The sequence below is a fragment of the Elephas maximus genome, chromosome 5, assembly GCF_024166365.1.
Source record: "Elephas maximus indicus isolate mEleMax1 chromosome 5, mEleMax1 primary haplotype, whole genome shotgun sequence".
NCBI classification, from domain to species: Eukaryota; Metazoa; Chordata; class Mammalia; order Proboscidea; family Elephantidae; genus Elephas; species Elephas maximus.
In genome coordinates this window covers 45539600-45555344 of record NC_064823.1, presented here as the reverse complement: position 1 = coordinate 45555344, position 15745 = coordinate 45539600, and the positions used below count along the sequence as shown (strand labels likewise).

Below are 15745 nucleotides of genomic sequence, written 5' to 3'. Positions count from 1 at the left end.
TTTCTAAATAAATGGTAGTGGCCTTATATTTGTGAAAATGGCAACTGGGATCTTCCAATAGTTATAAACTAGTGTCTAACAATAGTTTGTACTTTCAAACAAGTCCTCCCAGGAATGGCTATGTGGAAATTTTCTGAAAAGCTAACATTAAAAATAATAAGAAGAAACACTTTCAAATGTGACAGAAAACTTTGCTTGAAAACAGCTCTTATTCTAATAAAAAATGTGTACTGTCATATTGGAGGATAAGTTTCTTTAGATAAAATTCCATCATCTACACTATCACGTATCAGGAACCATAATGAGGCTTGCGGTACATTTTCCTTTGGTCTGTGATATTTATTTGGGACCTGAATTTCAGCAACAATCATTTATCAACCTCTGTTTACACTAGACAACTAGGAACAGTAAACCAACATGGTATCTAAGCCACTGGTCACATTACACAAAGTGTACTATGCACTGAAAAGAATGTATATAATAAAAACTCAGTATCAAAACACTGGCCTGTAATGAATCACAGCCAAGTTCCAAACTCTGTAGGTCAAGCAGGGGGGCAACTATGGTTAGTTTCTGATTCAGCCACACACATTCCTGTGGTAAGAAGTAATTAAATGGTGGGCTGTGGAGGCCAGGGTGGGTGTGTAGAATAACACATATTGACACAGGATAACTTTCATCTTTTGTGAGGTCATGAATATAAGTGCCAGTGATCATCAGACTCAGATGATGACTTGGTAGTTTTTTCCTGGAAGTTAGAAATGAGGCATTTTAAGGTCTCCTTTACTATAATCAACAACTACATTGCTTTTCTTATTTATTCTCAAGGTGTATTTGATTTTCTTTCATTTCTTGTTTACTTTCATTAACAGCAATTAAAAGAGAGAAGCAAAGTGGGCTCATTCACGCAGTCACATCATATTCTACCATTGTTTTGGCACCCTCCCTCATGTTAATTCCATTTACTTGTGTTTGTGGTAATTTATCCCCTGCCTATCCCTTTGAAACAAGAAGGAGGACATTCAAAGAAAACACTAAATTAAAAAATCCCTGTCAGCATGACCTAAACTTGGAGGCTTCTGCCCCTGCAAGAGTGACTCTCAGTGACCTCGGAACTATCAATGGAGGGCAGGTGGTCCACCACAAAGTAAATGGCCAAGGGAGAATTTTATCAATTAAGGCAAGACTGTGCTGAGAGAAAAAAATTGTTAGAATTTGAGCATTAAATTCATTACAAAGAGAAGACTGTTGTGATTTTCCATGACGCCAGTCATCCCATGAACCTCCTTTACCCTCTCCTATTCCTATGCTTTCCAGAAAGTTATTCCATGGTTCCCTTCCTTCTGCTGCGGTTCTCAGAAATTTTTATCCACAACGAGCTGTGTTCTTTGGCTAAAGAGATGGTACATTCCTTTTTATTACTGCTGAACTGTTCGTTTTTATCTACTCCCAGCCGCCCACAACACAGCGTCAGGAGTGCTTGACCTGACTGTGCTCATGGGACCCAGATTCAGACCCTCAGAAATGCTGCCCAGCCTGTGGCTCCTGGGGACACAGCAGGTGGCCTTACACTCAGGAGATGCACCACCTACTGTGGCTAAGACTCAAGATCAGGGGTCGGCAAATTACGGCTCATGGGACAAAACCAGGACACGGCCTGTTTATGTACAGCCCGTGAGCTAAGAATACTTTTTGAACTTTTAAATGGTTAAAGCACATATACACATACACACACACATCAAAATGATATTTCATGACATAGTTTAAATTTGGGGGCTCGAAAATAAAATTTCAGTGTTCAGTGTCTTTAGAACACAGCTCCACTCGTTTATGTATTATCTATAGCTGCCTTCTCACTACACTGGGAGAGCTGAGTAGTTGTGACAGAGACTGCATGGCCTGCAAGGCTTAAAACATTTACTACCCGGCCTTTACAGATACAGTTTGCAGACCTGTGCTTTATATTAGTGTTTACTGGAAGGAATCAGTAAGGGGCCAGTGGTGCTAGCTGCTACAGACCACCATTTTTTAGTGAAGGGATGCCAAGGAAGACACAGAGGTGACAATGGGAATCTTTAAAATAATAATAAAGTAACCAATGCAAAATAAGCACTTATGAGAAGGTTCTGGAGCCCTGGTGGTGCAGTGGTTAAGAACTATGGCTGTTAATCAAAAGGTCGGCAGTTCAAATTCACTAGCCGCTCCTTGGAAACTCCATGGGCAGTTCTACTCCATCCTATGGGGTCCCTATGAGTTAGAATCAACTTGTCGGCAATGGGTTAATGGTTAAGAAGGTCCTAATTCCAACACCCACAATGGCACTGAAATTTGAATGTGTAAAGTAGAGGAAAGCCAGTATCTTTGCTTAAAAAGAGAAAGTGCTTTATGCAACAATTGACAGGAATCATTTGCTTTAAGGACAAAGTGGACAAAAAGTTCCTACGAAAAAGTTGTCAAGCGTGGCATCAGAGGAGTTTATGGGCAGTGGTATTCTTCAAGGCAGTGTTTTGAGGGTGGAGAGATATGCAAGGAGTTACTGTTGTGGCTGTTACTTTGATGCAACTTAGCACCTCATTGAGAAAGAGCAAACATGGAAAACTCTGTGTGAGAGTGGGAAGGAAATACAAATTGCAGCACTAGGCTGAATGAGGGTCAAAACTCAATCTACTTGAAACAACCTGGTCCCAGGCCTACAACACTGCCTGTGAGAAAGGACAATGAACCAGTCCATGCTTCCTGAATCCCCTTTCTGCTGTTCCCCGCTCTGGAATCTTCTCTGGAAAAGGCTCTTTGTTCTGCTTTCGGTTTGTCTTGCCCCAATCAGCATGTGTTTACCTGCCTCTACAAATTCCCTTTACTAAGATTTCCTTGTTAAAAAACGTTTTAAGAGAATGTTAAAGAAAAGCACATTTCATCTATGAAAGAGGTTCATTTAGGTAGCAAATGTTAACAAGAGAAAAGCTATAACATTTATGCTGGCCCCTGAACTAAGCATCCGGTCTACATGCTCCTTGTTACCTATCCTTGATAAAGCAGCACCCAGCGTCAGACAGTTAGAAATCAAATGTGTCTGTATAGTGTTTATGAAAGCAACAGAGAATGGATCCCATGTAAGAAGAATATGAGAAATCAGAATTCTGCTGCTGCTCCAAAAGCCCTGGAGTCTAAGGCATTTCCTGAGTTTAGTTCGTTTTCTGGTCCTGCATCCAAGCAGCTGGAAAGTTCAACAAGTTGATGGTGGTGATGACCCTAAACACTATCTGCCTCTTCTGGACTTTGTCGCAATGGTACTGGATCTGCTTGCGGATCACCAGACCAAAGTGGTCCACCTCCAGGATGTACGACAGCTTGCCCAGTGGGGATGTCGGAATGATCTGTTTGAACTGCTTGTAAATAACTTTGTGGACTTGATTCTTAAGGCTGAACCTTCTGGTGAGCAGGGACTGCAGCATGTTCCCAAGAGTGATCCCCAGGACTACCCCCAACTCACTGACTACAGATGCCTGGTCAGAGCCCTTCTCTCAAAGGATCTCAGTAGTGTGTTCACAGGTGACCTTTGGCAGCACTGTCAGCAAGGCCGGCAGACTCATTTCCTGAACTCTGAGTTGCTACCACCATGGCTTCTTCAACCACAATGTTCCTTCTCCATGAAACCCTTTGATAGTACCCACCTGGTGCTCAGGAACTTGGAAATGTAGCTCCTCACAGAGCTGAACAAAATGATGATGCAGCGCAGGCCCCCCTGCAGCTCCTGGCGGCCGTTCACAGTGATGGACATGGTGATGCTCGCATTACCACCACACAGTAGCCCCTCCTGGTCATTCGCCATGGGGGAAAGGGTAAGGACTCCTTGTCGTTGCTTCTGAACCACTTGCCCACCAGCATCCTGTCCAGCACCATGAGGATGATGTCACAGTCAATCCCTCTACTTCACAGGTCATCTGCTCTGTCTGATGGAGCCTTCCTGGTTCTGCAACAATGAGCCCCTTGGGATCCATCTCAGTGGTTCTGCACCCAGCACACTTCTCCTTGAGATTTTTGGCAATGCCCATGATGGTGCCGCCCATGTCCCCTGAAGCCAGCAGCATGTCCAATTTCCCATCATACTGCTGTAGTATCTCCTTAGTAGTGGTGTCTAGTAAGCTGGGGGTTGCTGGCATTGCAATACTGCTCTAATATGTGAGGATTAGGAATTTTATCCTTCAGTATCCACACCACCTCCGCCACATGCAACTTGGGGTTGCTGACCCTGGTGTTGGTGGGCATCCTCACAATTGGTCCCACAGGACATACACCTCTCCATGTTCATCTTATCCAGCATCATGATGATGAGGCAATAGTACTTCATGATAGCAGCCAGTGCCAATCTGAACCCTGTGTTCCCAGGTATTGGATCAACGATGGTATCCTTGGGTTTCAGATGGTACCCCCAGTATCCTGGTTCACTCAGCATCCTCGATCATCTCCATGCTCATCCGGTCCTTCACACTTCCACCCACATTAAAGAACTCATACTGGGCCAAAAGGGTACTTCCAACCAAAGTTCTTTCCGATCTTGTTGATTTTGATCATGGGGGTATCACCAATTTCCTTTAGGATATGTGGCAAAATTTTGGGAGATACTGACAAGGCAGCATCGTGATGCAGGGACTCGGCAACAGGACTCACAGCTGTCAGGCCCATCTGCTAAGGGCACTGGGTCCTTTCAGTTTCTAACTGAAATGCTGGCAGTTTGAGTCCACCCAGAAGCATCTCGGAAGGAAGGCCTGGTGATCCAATTCTGAAAAATCAGCCACTGAAAATCCTGTGGAGCACAGCTCTACTGGTGACACGCATGGGATCACAATGAGTTGGAATCAACTCAACAGAAACTGTTTTTTTTTTTTTTTTTTAATGAATGGTAGGCCAGCTCGGTGAGGCATTGGTGGTTTAGTAATAGAATTCTTGCCTTCCATGTGGGAGAACCAGGTTCAAGCCCCAGCCAATGCACCACATGTGTAGTTACCACCTGTCTGTCAGTAGAGGTTTGCACATTGTTATGATGCTGAAAAAGAAAGGCCTGGTGATCTACTTCTAAAAATCAGCCTATGAAAACCCCGTGGGTCACAATGGTCTAATCTGCAGCCCATTATGCACATGGCTCAGGACAAGGCAACATTTTGTTGTGCGTGGGGTCATCATGAGTCAGGGGAACAACCTCCCTCTATTTATCCAAATAGTTATTGTCTTAATTCCTAGACTCATACATTTGCACTGTGGGATTAACTCAGCACATTTCAGCTTTGCAAGAGGTACCTTTCATGAGGCTTTCCGAATATATCATACTGTCATGTCTTCCCTCTATGCCCAGGGAATCTAATTCCAGTTTAGCATCCAAAGATGCAGTTTCCCATGTGAGTTTTAAAAAGATGATTATCTCTGCAAGAAGACAAGAGTGAGACCTTGCCATGTTTTTCATTTAAAATGTGGCGCCATTAAGGCCTGAGCTGATTTTGCACCTGCTTCGATACAAAGGTTTTCCTATTCCCTTAAACCCTACCATTAGAGGTAGTGTATCTTTCTTTGGCTTGTCAAAGTACATTCAATCACATAGCACAGGGATCAGCACAAACTTTGGTCCACCCTTGGAGCGACAGTATACATTTCGGTGACTTAGGACTCCATTTAACTCATGTGAGGATATCTAATTCTGATTTTCCTTAATGCTAATATAACTTTGTTTGCAGCATATCTGGATACGATTGATTATGCCATATCTCACTGCTTTCTTTAACCTTTAGGGTAAGGCGAACTAAAGACTAACTGACAAGTGACATTTAGCAGGACTCAATCCTGGTCCAGAGAAGCCTCTATGTGAAATCCTAATAAAACCAAGATCTTTGTAGTTCATCTTCTTTGCCCTATTCTAGAGAAAAGTAATGTTTTACCTAGACAAGAAATAGCACATTCTGAAGGATTTCTGATGTATTTAACGTGGAAGCTAAGCCAAATATAAAAGGCTTATGAAGGGATAAATGCAAAGAAACCATCTTAGAGCCATAAACTGCTAATCTATTGTAATTATAGTAAATAGTTAATGGATACATAATTAAAATGGTATCATATATCTTCCAATTATATTATTTGGGCACATGAATAAGTAGAATTCCTCAGATCTGTCTTCTTCTATGTGATTTTAGACAATATATTTAATACAGTTAGTCATTGTGCTGTAATTTCTTCATATTTATATTAAAAAAAGATACTCCAGTCCTAATTTGTATGTCAAATGGGTGATTTTAATACTGTCATATACTAGACAAGTGATTCATTTACTCTTTCTTGGAGTTATTCAATGATATTTTGCTACTTGTTAAATTCAACATTGAAAGCCCTGTTATTTGACTGAATTATACTCTATTTCAATTAACATTTTCATTTGTTGGATTTTCAGACTAGCTCTTTAACTAGTCAGTTAACAGAGGACGTAAAGCTAGAAAAATTACAATCGGTGCCTACTGTTTTGCAAACAAAAAATCTCCAAGTCCAAATATGGATGCAACATGAAAACTGTAAACATTTGCAATGATAATTTGTAACTGGCACCCCTGCTTTCTTTTCACAGCATTCAACTATGGCTTTCTTAATCTTTTCAAAATAGGACTCTGCCAGCTGCCAGCTGCAGTATACTGATTTCAATCTAGAAGAAAAGCTGCTACTTGCTTGGAAATCACTGGAATTTTTTACACCACAGAGGAAAAAGAAGAGACCTGATTAGAACATCTCTCAGGAAAACTTCTCCACTACCGTCTGACTAAAAATTGGAGGGCTCAGATGAACTGGGGCAGCCTGAACACATCAAACTCTAGAGCTTTTATACTGTCATTATCAAATAGTACTTATTAAGTTCACATATATGCAAATAATAATACTGGGAAATAAAATAAATAGCTGAAGTTATCAAACCTGTTGCCATCGAGTTGATCCCTACTCATAGGGACCCTACATGACAGAGTAGAATTGCTCTGTAGGGTTTCGAAGGAGTGGCTGGTGGATTCTTAAGTCAGTGCTTATTAGTATCAGACTCTGCACTAAACTTTATATGCCTGATCTAAAATCTTTACAACAATGCTTTGAGGTAGGTATTATTCTCACTCCCATATCATAAATGAAGAAGTGGTGATTTGAGAAGTTAATTTGTCCAAGTTAACACAGCTAGTAAGAAACAGAAGAGAGGCTGACTAACATGCCCTAAAGATAAATTGAGGGGGATTTACCTATAAAGAGATTAATGACAGAGGTGTGGGTAGGATGTACGAGAACCACCAGAACAGAGCAGTAACCTACGACTAGCAGAAGCAGAGCTGTTGCCATCTTTAGAGCAACAGGGACCAGGGGCTAGAAAGTGAGAGTTGCATAGAGAAGGCAACTTGAAGAGAAGTGTTAGCCTTCAGTGAAACAAACAAACAAACAAAAAAAACAAAACCATTGCTGTCAAGTGGATTCCGACTCATAATGACCCTATGTGACAGAGCAGAGCTGCCCTATAGGATTTCCAAGGAGTGGCTGGCAGGTTTGAACTGTGACCCTTTTGGTTAGTAGCCAAGCTCTTAACCACCACGCTACCAGGGCTCCTAACCTTCAGTAGAGGAACACAATTTTTCAGGAAGGGAGCCAGGGAGATAAATACTCTGACCTCCTTCCCTCCCCTAGCCTATCAGAGTTCCCCACTGGCTGAATGACTGGAAGCCAGAAGACATGGAAATTAGCCTCTTGGGGCTGAGAAGAAGGGTGGAGACTGAATATGGGGTGGGGGGGGTGGGGTAAACAGAAGATAGCCAGCATAAGCACAGGTAACACAACAGAGTTTCAATAAATATGCTTTAAATTGAGATGCTTTCAACTTCGTGGTGGTGGTGGGGGGAAGCATTAGTAAGGCCATACAGATCTGTACAGCAGGCAAAAAGATAACGCAACAGTACAAGCAAATCAATATCTAAAACTCTCTGTATCCTATGATGAGAAAAATTATTAAAGACACATCTCTAAACACATATCGAAAACTGTTTCTCAAAAATGATTTCCTGATATTAGATTGAAGCATTAATGGCTGAGCTTATATAATTTGCTTGGTCATTGTTGCTTACAGGTATAACCATGAAGGGTATAATAAAGAGGGAATTGTTCACAATAGTATTTGGTTTCTGATAGGCATGGCATTGACTAAATTATTCTGAATATGAATGGCTCTTTATTTATTACTGTTCTTATCATATACTGTTATTACTTATCTGAACTGTCATGCTTCCAGATTTCTCTAGCATGTCAAACTTTTAAATTTATTGATACCCTAATAGACTATAGCATTTCACAGTGTCATGCACCAATAGATGACAAATATTTTTTGATTGATTGTTTAATGAAATAAATGCGTTACTTATTGACTTATATACATTTTGATCCTCATGGCAAAATTAGAATAAACTTAAATCTGGAGATTGGTATACTGACTAGAGTGTTTGAAAACATTTTGCATATTTAAGATTAAGTCATACAGGGTCTACATATTAGATAAGAGCTTTCAGATGGTGAAAGCTTTATGAAAATAGCCCTAAACTTGTTACCACTTAAAATATAAAAGTTAATTTCAGGTCTTGTAAGTGTAATTTCATACACTGGGAAGAACTACTGTAAGCTGTGAAAAGTCACAATAAGCCTATTTAAAAAAAGGGACAAATAGCAACATTCAGGCTCAAAGCCTTAAGAGCTCACTGAGCTAAGGGTATGGCCTGTAAAGTGAGATGTTTCAATCCTGGCTCTGACACAGGAAAATTATATAAACTCTGAGTCTAAGTTTTTCTCATGTAAAATGTGTAGAATAATGCCTTCCTCATAGAACTGTTATTAAGAATGAAATGAGAGAATATATGAAAAAAGTATTTCTTCCTAAGGCGTGTGTTACTTGGAACCCAGAAATATGTGATTTTCAACAGTGTTCTCTGTAAGATGAATGTATTCATATGCATTGTAATAAAAAACTGACATTTTTCTTTGGAATGACATGGAAATACAAATCAATGTAGCAACAGCAGTATAGCAGTAGTAGTAAAATAATAATAATTTAACAACTTACATAAAATAATATAGGTATTACGACTTCAGTTTTATAATGTTCCCATTTACTATACTTTCTCTGAAATAGGTGTATTTGTATTGTTTCTTGTCAGATGCTGGGTGTGAATATATGAGAGGTGAGTGATTTATGACTTATAACTAATATCCACACAGGATACATCTTTAGGAAGGCCAGTTAATCTTTATCAAGGTTGACCTTCATTTAGCATCAAAAGTCAATGCTACCATTAGAATGAAGAACACCAAGGTCACACGACAACTAAGAGCCCAAGAGATAGAAAGGGCCACATGAACCAGAGACCTACATTATCCTGAGACCAGAAGAACTAGTTGGTGCCCGGCCACAATCGATGACTGCCCTGACAGGGAGCACAATAGAGAACCCCTGAGGGAGCAGGAGATCAGTATGATGCAGACCCCAAATTCTCACAAAAATACCATACTTAATGGTCTGACTGTGACTAGAGGAATCCCGGCAGGCATGGTCCCCAAACCTTCTGCTGGCACAGGACAGGAACCATTCCTGAAGACAACCCATCAGACATGAAAGGGACTGGACAGTGGGTAGGAGAGAGATGCTGAAGAAGAGTGAGCTAATTATATCAGGTGGACACTTGAGACTGTGTTGGCATCTCCTGTCTGGAGGGGGGATGGGAGGATAGAGAGAGTTGGAAGCTGGCAAAATTGTCACGGAAGGAGAGACTGGAAGGGCTGACTCATTAGGGGGACAGCAAATGGGAGTAAGATGTACACAAACTTATATGTGAAAGACTGACTTGATGTGTAGACGTCCACTTGAAGCTCAATAAAAGTTAATAAAAAAAAAAAGTCAATGCTACCATTAACACTGTATTTCTCAGACAAGGGTTGTTAAATGCTTAAAATGACCTGTGACCAAAAGTCTTAGAGTTCTCATCTGACTACATTTTCAGTGACGATATGGCTGGATTGGTCACTTTATATAGACACAAAGGAATGTGCATATTAGCGGTAGATATTTTATCTCTACTCTTGACTTACATTGGAAGAAATTTTTCTAAGTATATTACTGACCTTTCTGTCTCTTTATTCTCTCTGTCCCTGAGAGGTACAGTGATTTGTTTGATTGGCAAATTTGAGAAGGCTCTGTCCTGCCCTTCTTCCTCTTGGGAACAAGCTACCTCAGGGAGCAAGCTACTTCTGTTATTCTCCCAGGAGCAGATACATCCATCCCTTGAGATGAAGGGACTCTTCCAGTTCAATGTTGACTACATCTAGATAGGTTCTCTGCCTAATTTTGGGTGATGTGTTAATAAGTCCATTTGGCTGTCACACTAAGCTATATCCTCCATCTTGGCTTTTATAAAATATAAAGGTGGCATTTTTTTATTCCAATATGATAGTCTTTGTTTTATTTTTCAATTTGTTCAAAACATAGCCAAGGAGGAGGGAAGCTATTTTCTTTCATATACTACATATCTTGAGGGTACATATCTAAGTAAGGTGGCCTTTGTCCCTGGTTCTGGAGAAATAGCCCTTGGAGTACTTAGGGTGCACTGGTCTGGGACTTTCAGGCCACATCTGAGGATTTGTGCTGGTGAATGGGGCTGACCTGATCAGAAAAGACTCATCTGGGAGGCCAATATCAATTAGCCACAGGAGGCACTGTTTAGCCTATCAGGCAGTACTGCCAATAAAAGCCTGGAACGAGAAGGCTCCGAGAACTTCCTGGTTGGCAAAGGGTGGGTGATGTGTCCTCTTTGGAATGCAGAAGCTTCACACTGGAAACCCTCACAGACCTTGCCTGTGCTTCTCTTCCTTATGATGATCCTGATTCATAGCTGTTTGCTATAATAAATCTATAATTGTAAGTACTGTACTCTCTGTGACTTTTGTGAGCCATTCCACAGAACTATTGAACCCAAGAGAGAAGGGGAAACCAGCAGGTGAAAGTGAGGGTGTCATGTTCACTCTCAAACTTGCTGCTAGTGTCTGTCTGTTTGGAACTCTGAAGGACAGTGTCCTTTTAACTTGTGAGACCTGCCTTAGCTCTGGATGTCATGTGGGCAGCTGGTGTCAGGAATGATGAAGTGGGAAAGTGGGGATTGGATCAATCGCCACACTTTGGGGACTGGATTCATGTTGATTCTTACCCACAAAGTTATCTACTAATATCTGAAAGCTGATATTCTTCCTGAATTCTCCATCGGTAAAGAACCCCTGAAACCCAACAGATTCCATCATTGCCAGCTTTTAGGGCCTCCTCAAGCCCCGCTGTTTTTCTCTGGAGGGAATTCAAGCCGCTTCTTAGCAATTTCAAAAAGCAGTTAGACAGCGAACAGCAATATCAAAAAGCAGTTAGACAGCAAACAAACAAAAAACCATGTAGGTTATCATTTGGATTTTTCTAAATCTACTCTGGCTCCTGATACTGAACTAAGGAAAAAAAAAACTTGAATAATTTTACTGGGAGAAAGACAAATTTTTTTATATAAGGGTAGACAGATCTTTAAAGGTCATTTCATTTGTGAACAACTCCTGATGAAATATACCACTAGACAACCTAGACAGTAGACAATAACTCATCAAATGTGCTTATGACATTTTAGCATACACTTACCTCTGCTGTGTGCTTTGCCACATGCCCCACGATGACAATGACCTTCCCTTTGAAGCTCTGGAGTACAGTAGTGCAAGGGCCCTGGGTAAGCTCTCCTTCTGCCGTGAATGCAGCGCTAAATGGAATATTAAAGCTGCCTGAAATGTGGCCACGAACAAAACTGAGAAGCAAAGTTTAAGGAAAACATTTCTTTGTGTGCAGACTTGAGTGCATGAGAGAAACAAACAGAGGTACTGTATTTTTATGCAAATAATGTGCATCTTTTAAGTTTGTTGGCAACCGCACTGTCCCCCTGCCAGGTATTTTCATAAGCGCACTATGCTAATATTTTTTTTTCCAGTGTAAAAATATGACGTAATTGATTCCCAGATGATGGTACTGCTGAACATCTTCCATGCTCAAGCTCATAAGTATTTTATCTAAATAAAGTGAGGCACCTCCAAGTGGGAAAAATGTGGAAATGGAGCGAAAGGTAAAAGAAAACCAAAGACGTACAGAAGACCTCTCTGATTAAATAAGGAACTGTGAAAGATCAGCAAGTCAATGGTATTCACATGGGCTGTGCAATAATCACACTTTTTAGTTCATTACTACTACTACTATTATTTTAAATCTCTAAAAGTAATACCAAAACCAAAACCAAGCCAGTTGCTATTGGGTCAATTCTGACTCATAGTGACCCTACAGGACAGAACAGAACTGCCCCATAGGGTTTCCAAAGAGCAACTGGTAGATTGAAACTGCCAATCTTTTGGTTAGCAGCTGTAGCTCTTAACCACTGTGCCACTGGGCTCCAAAAGTAATACAGACAAGTGGATATTCTCAAGTCTAACCTGATACTGCAAAAGCCTATCCATTTTGGGAAAGTGGTACGTAGGACTCTACACAGAATTGTTAGAGGTCATTAGCACTGGTTGAAAATACTTCTGTTTGTAGGTTTATTTCTCAAGTAAACTTAGCTGACATTTTCATTCTTTTCAGGTTTACATTCTCTGAAGGGGAGATATTTAATTGCACTGCATTTTAAAAGGGTTCTGATGGTCTCATTGACTACTTTTAATTTAGGAATTAAAGGCATCTACTGGTCCAAGACAGACATCAGAAGAGACTCGAAAACTTGCTCTCGAACGTCGAGCAGCTAAAGCAAAAGGAATAAATGATGAAGTAAAAGAACTGAACAGAAGATGTGAAAGGGCGGCTCAAGAAGACAAAGTATTATAATGACATGTGCAAAAAGCTGGAGATAGAAAACCAAAAGGGAAGAACACACTCAGGGTTTCTCAAGCTAAAAGAACTGAAGAACAAATTCAAGCCTTGAGTTGCAATAGTGAAGGATTCTATGGTGAAAATACTAAACGACGCAGGAAGCATCAAAAGAAGATGGAAGGAATACACAGAATCATTATACCAAAAAGAATTAGTCAACGTTCAACCATTTCAAGAGGTAGTATATGATCAGGAAGCGATGGTACTGAAGGAAGAAGTCCAAGCTGCTCTGAAGGCATTGGTGAAAAACAAGGGTCCAGGAACTGATGGAATATCTACTGAGATGTTTCAACAAATGGATGCAGCGCTGGAAGTGCTCACTCATCTATGCCAAGAAATATGGAAGACAGCTTCCTGGCCAACTGATTGGAAGAGATCCATATTTATGCCTATTCCCAAGAAAGATGACCCAACCAAATGTGGAAATTATAGAACAATATCATTAATATCACATGCAAGCAAAATTTTGCTGAAGATCATTCAAAAGCTGCTGCAGCAGTATATCGACAGGGAACTGCCAGAAATTCAGACTGGATTCAGAAGAGGACGTGGAACCAGGGATATCATTGCTGATGTCAGATGGATCCTGGCTGAAAGCAGAGAATACCAGAAGGATGTGTACCTGTGTTTTACTGACTAGGCAAAGGCATTCAACTGTGTGGATCATAAGAAATTATGGATAACATTGTGAAGAATGGGAATTCCAGAACACTTAATTGTGCTCCTGAGGAACCTGTACATAGATCAAGAGGCAGTTGTTTGGACAGAACAAGGGGACACTGAGTGGTTTAAAGTCAGGAAAGGTGTGCATCAGGGTTGTATCCTTTTACCATATGTATTCAATCTGTATGCTGAACGAATAACCTGAGAAGCTGGACTATATGAAGAAGAACGGGGCATCAGGATTGGAGGAAGACTCGTTAACAACCCACGTCATGCAGGTGACACAACCATGCTTGCTGAAAGTGAAGAGGGCTTGAAGCACTTACTAATGAAGATCAAAGACCACAGCCTTCAGTATGGATTGCACCCCAATAAAGAAAATAAAAATCCTCACAACTGGACCAGAAAGCAACATCATGATAAACAAAGAAAAGATTGAAGTTGTCAAGGATTTCATTTTACTTGGATCCACAATAAACACCCATGGAAACAGCAGTCAAGAAATCATTGCATTGCATTGGGTAAATCTGCTGCAAAGGACCTCTTTGAAGTGTTGAAAAACAAAGATGTCACCTTGAAGACTAAGGTGCGCCTGACCCAAGCCATGGTATTTTCAATCACATCATACGCGTGTGAAAGCTGGACAACGAATAAGGAAGACCAAAGAAGAATTGACACCTTTGAGTTGTGGTGTTGGTGAAGAATATTGAATATGCCATGGACTGCCAAAAGAATAAACAAATCTTGGAAGAAGTACAACCAGCATGCTCCCTAGAAGCAAGGATATCGAGACTGCGTCTTACATACTTTGGACATGTTGTCAGGAGGGATCAGGCCCTGGAGAAGGGTATCATGCTTGGTAAAATATAGGGTGAGCAGAAAAGAGGAAGACCCTCAATGAGGTAGACTGACACAGTGACTCCGACAACAGGCTCCAACATAACGATTGTAAGGATGGCGCAGGACCGGGCAGTGTTTCATTCTGTTGCACATAGGGTCGCTATGAGCCAGAATCAACTTGACGGCACCTAACAACAGCAACAACAACAACACTGGTCCCTGGGTGCGGCAAGAAGTTTGTGGTCAACTATTAATCTAAAGGAACAAAGGCCTGGCAATTTGCTTCCTTAAAGATTACAGCCAAGAAAACCCCTTGGAGCAGTTCTACTTTGTAACTGACCAAAAATTGCCGTGAGTCAGAATTTACTGGACGGCAACAGGTTTGGTGTTATTAGCTTAAAATAATAATTGGAAATATCACAAGATTTTAAAGAAAAAAAATGCCCCAGAAAGTAATTAAAATGTACAATTAAAAGAATGAGAACACAAATTTGGAAATAAAAGATCATTCAGAGAGGAAGACATTCTTACATACCATTCATTAATGAAATTATTCCTCAAAAAGTAAACATAAAATAAGAACAGTGAACACTGCTCTGAAAGAGAGGTATATGATTCTTTGATCAGATGTATCAATTTGAGGAGGACAGGGAAGATTCCCCTGAGAAAGTAATGGCTGAGTTAAAATTTGAAGACTTAATAATAGTTAATCAGACAGAGGGATGGAATGGAGGGGGTAGGATGGTGAAAGGGATAAACATTTCAGGCAGAAGAGTTAGGCCTGTAGAAGGAAGTAACATGATCAATTAGAAATGAAGGCACGCCAGTGTCAGTGGAATTTAGAGAGCAAAAAGGAGCATGGGATGAGATAAGCCTGGAAATGGACGCAGAGCTCAGACCATGCAGAGCCTTGTAGATCATGTTCATGATACTGGTCTTTAAGAACAAGGGAAATCAAAAAAGTGTTTTAAGGAGAGAGGTAACATATTAGATTTGCACTTTGATAAGAATATGGGGAAAAGCTAGCAGGGGAGTGGATGAAGAGTGGGTTATAAGAAATTTAGGCAACATCCCTTCCTTAACAATCATGATGATGACCGCGAAGGGATGTTTGTATGTTCAATAGAGGCATTTTTTTCTCAAACTCCCACTTTAGATACACTCTTTAAAAAATGGAAAAGTCATAGTTTTAAAAGGTTATGGCGCATGCAACTATAGTAAAAAAGTCTATTCTACCAAAAGCCATCTATATATACAATGCAC

The 15745-nt window shown here is 40.6% G+C and overlaps 1 protein-coding gene and 1 pseudogene across 1 annotated transcript in view; both read right to left on the bottom strand.

Annotated features, from left to right (window-relative positions):
• TBCK (TBC1 domain containing kinase) overlaps positions 1-15745 on the bottom strand; it is a 272075-nt gene that overhangs the window by 19909 nt on the left and 236421 nt on the right. The window contains exon 25 of the mRNA XM_049885573.1: positions 11714-11873. Coding sequence (XP_049741530.1) covers positions 11714-11873 — 160 coding nt within the window. The remainder of the gene's footprint in view (positions 1-11713; positions 11874-15745) is intronic.
• Positions 496-5947, bottom strand: LOC126076891 (cystathionine beta-synthase-like protein; annotated as a pseudogene).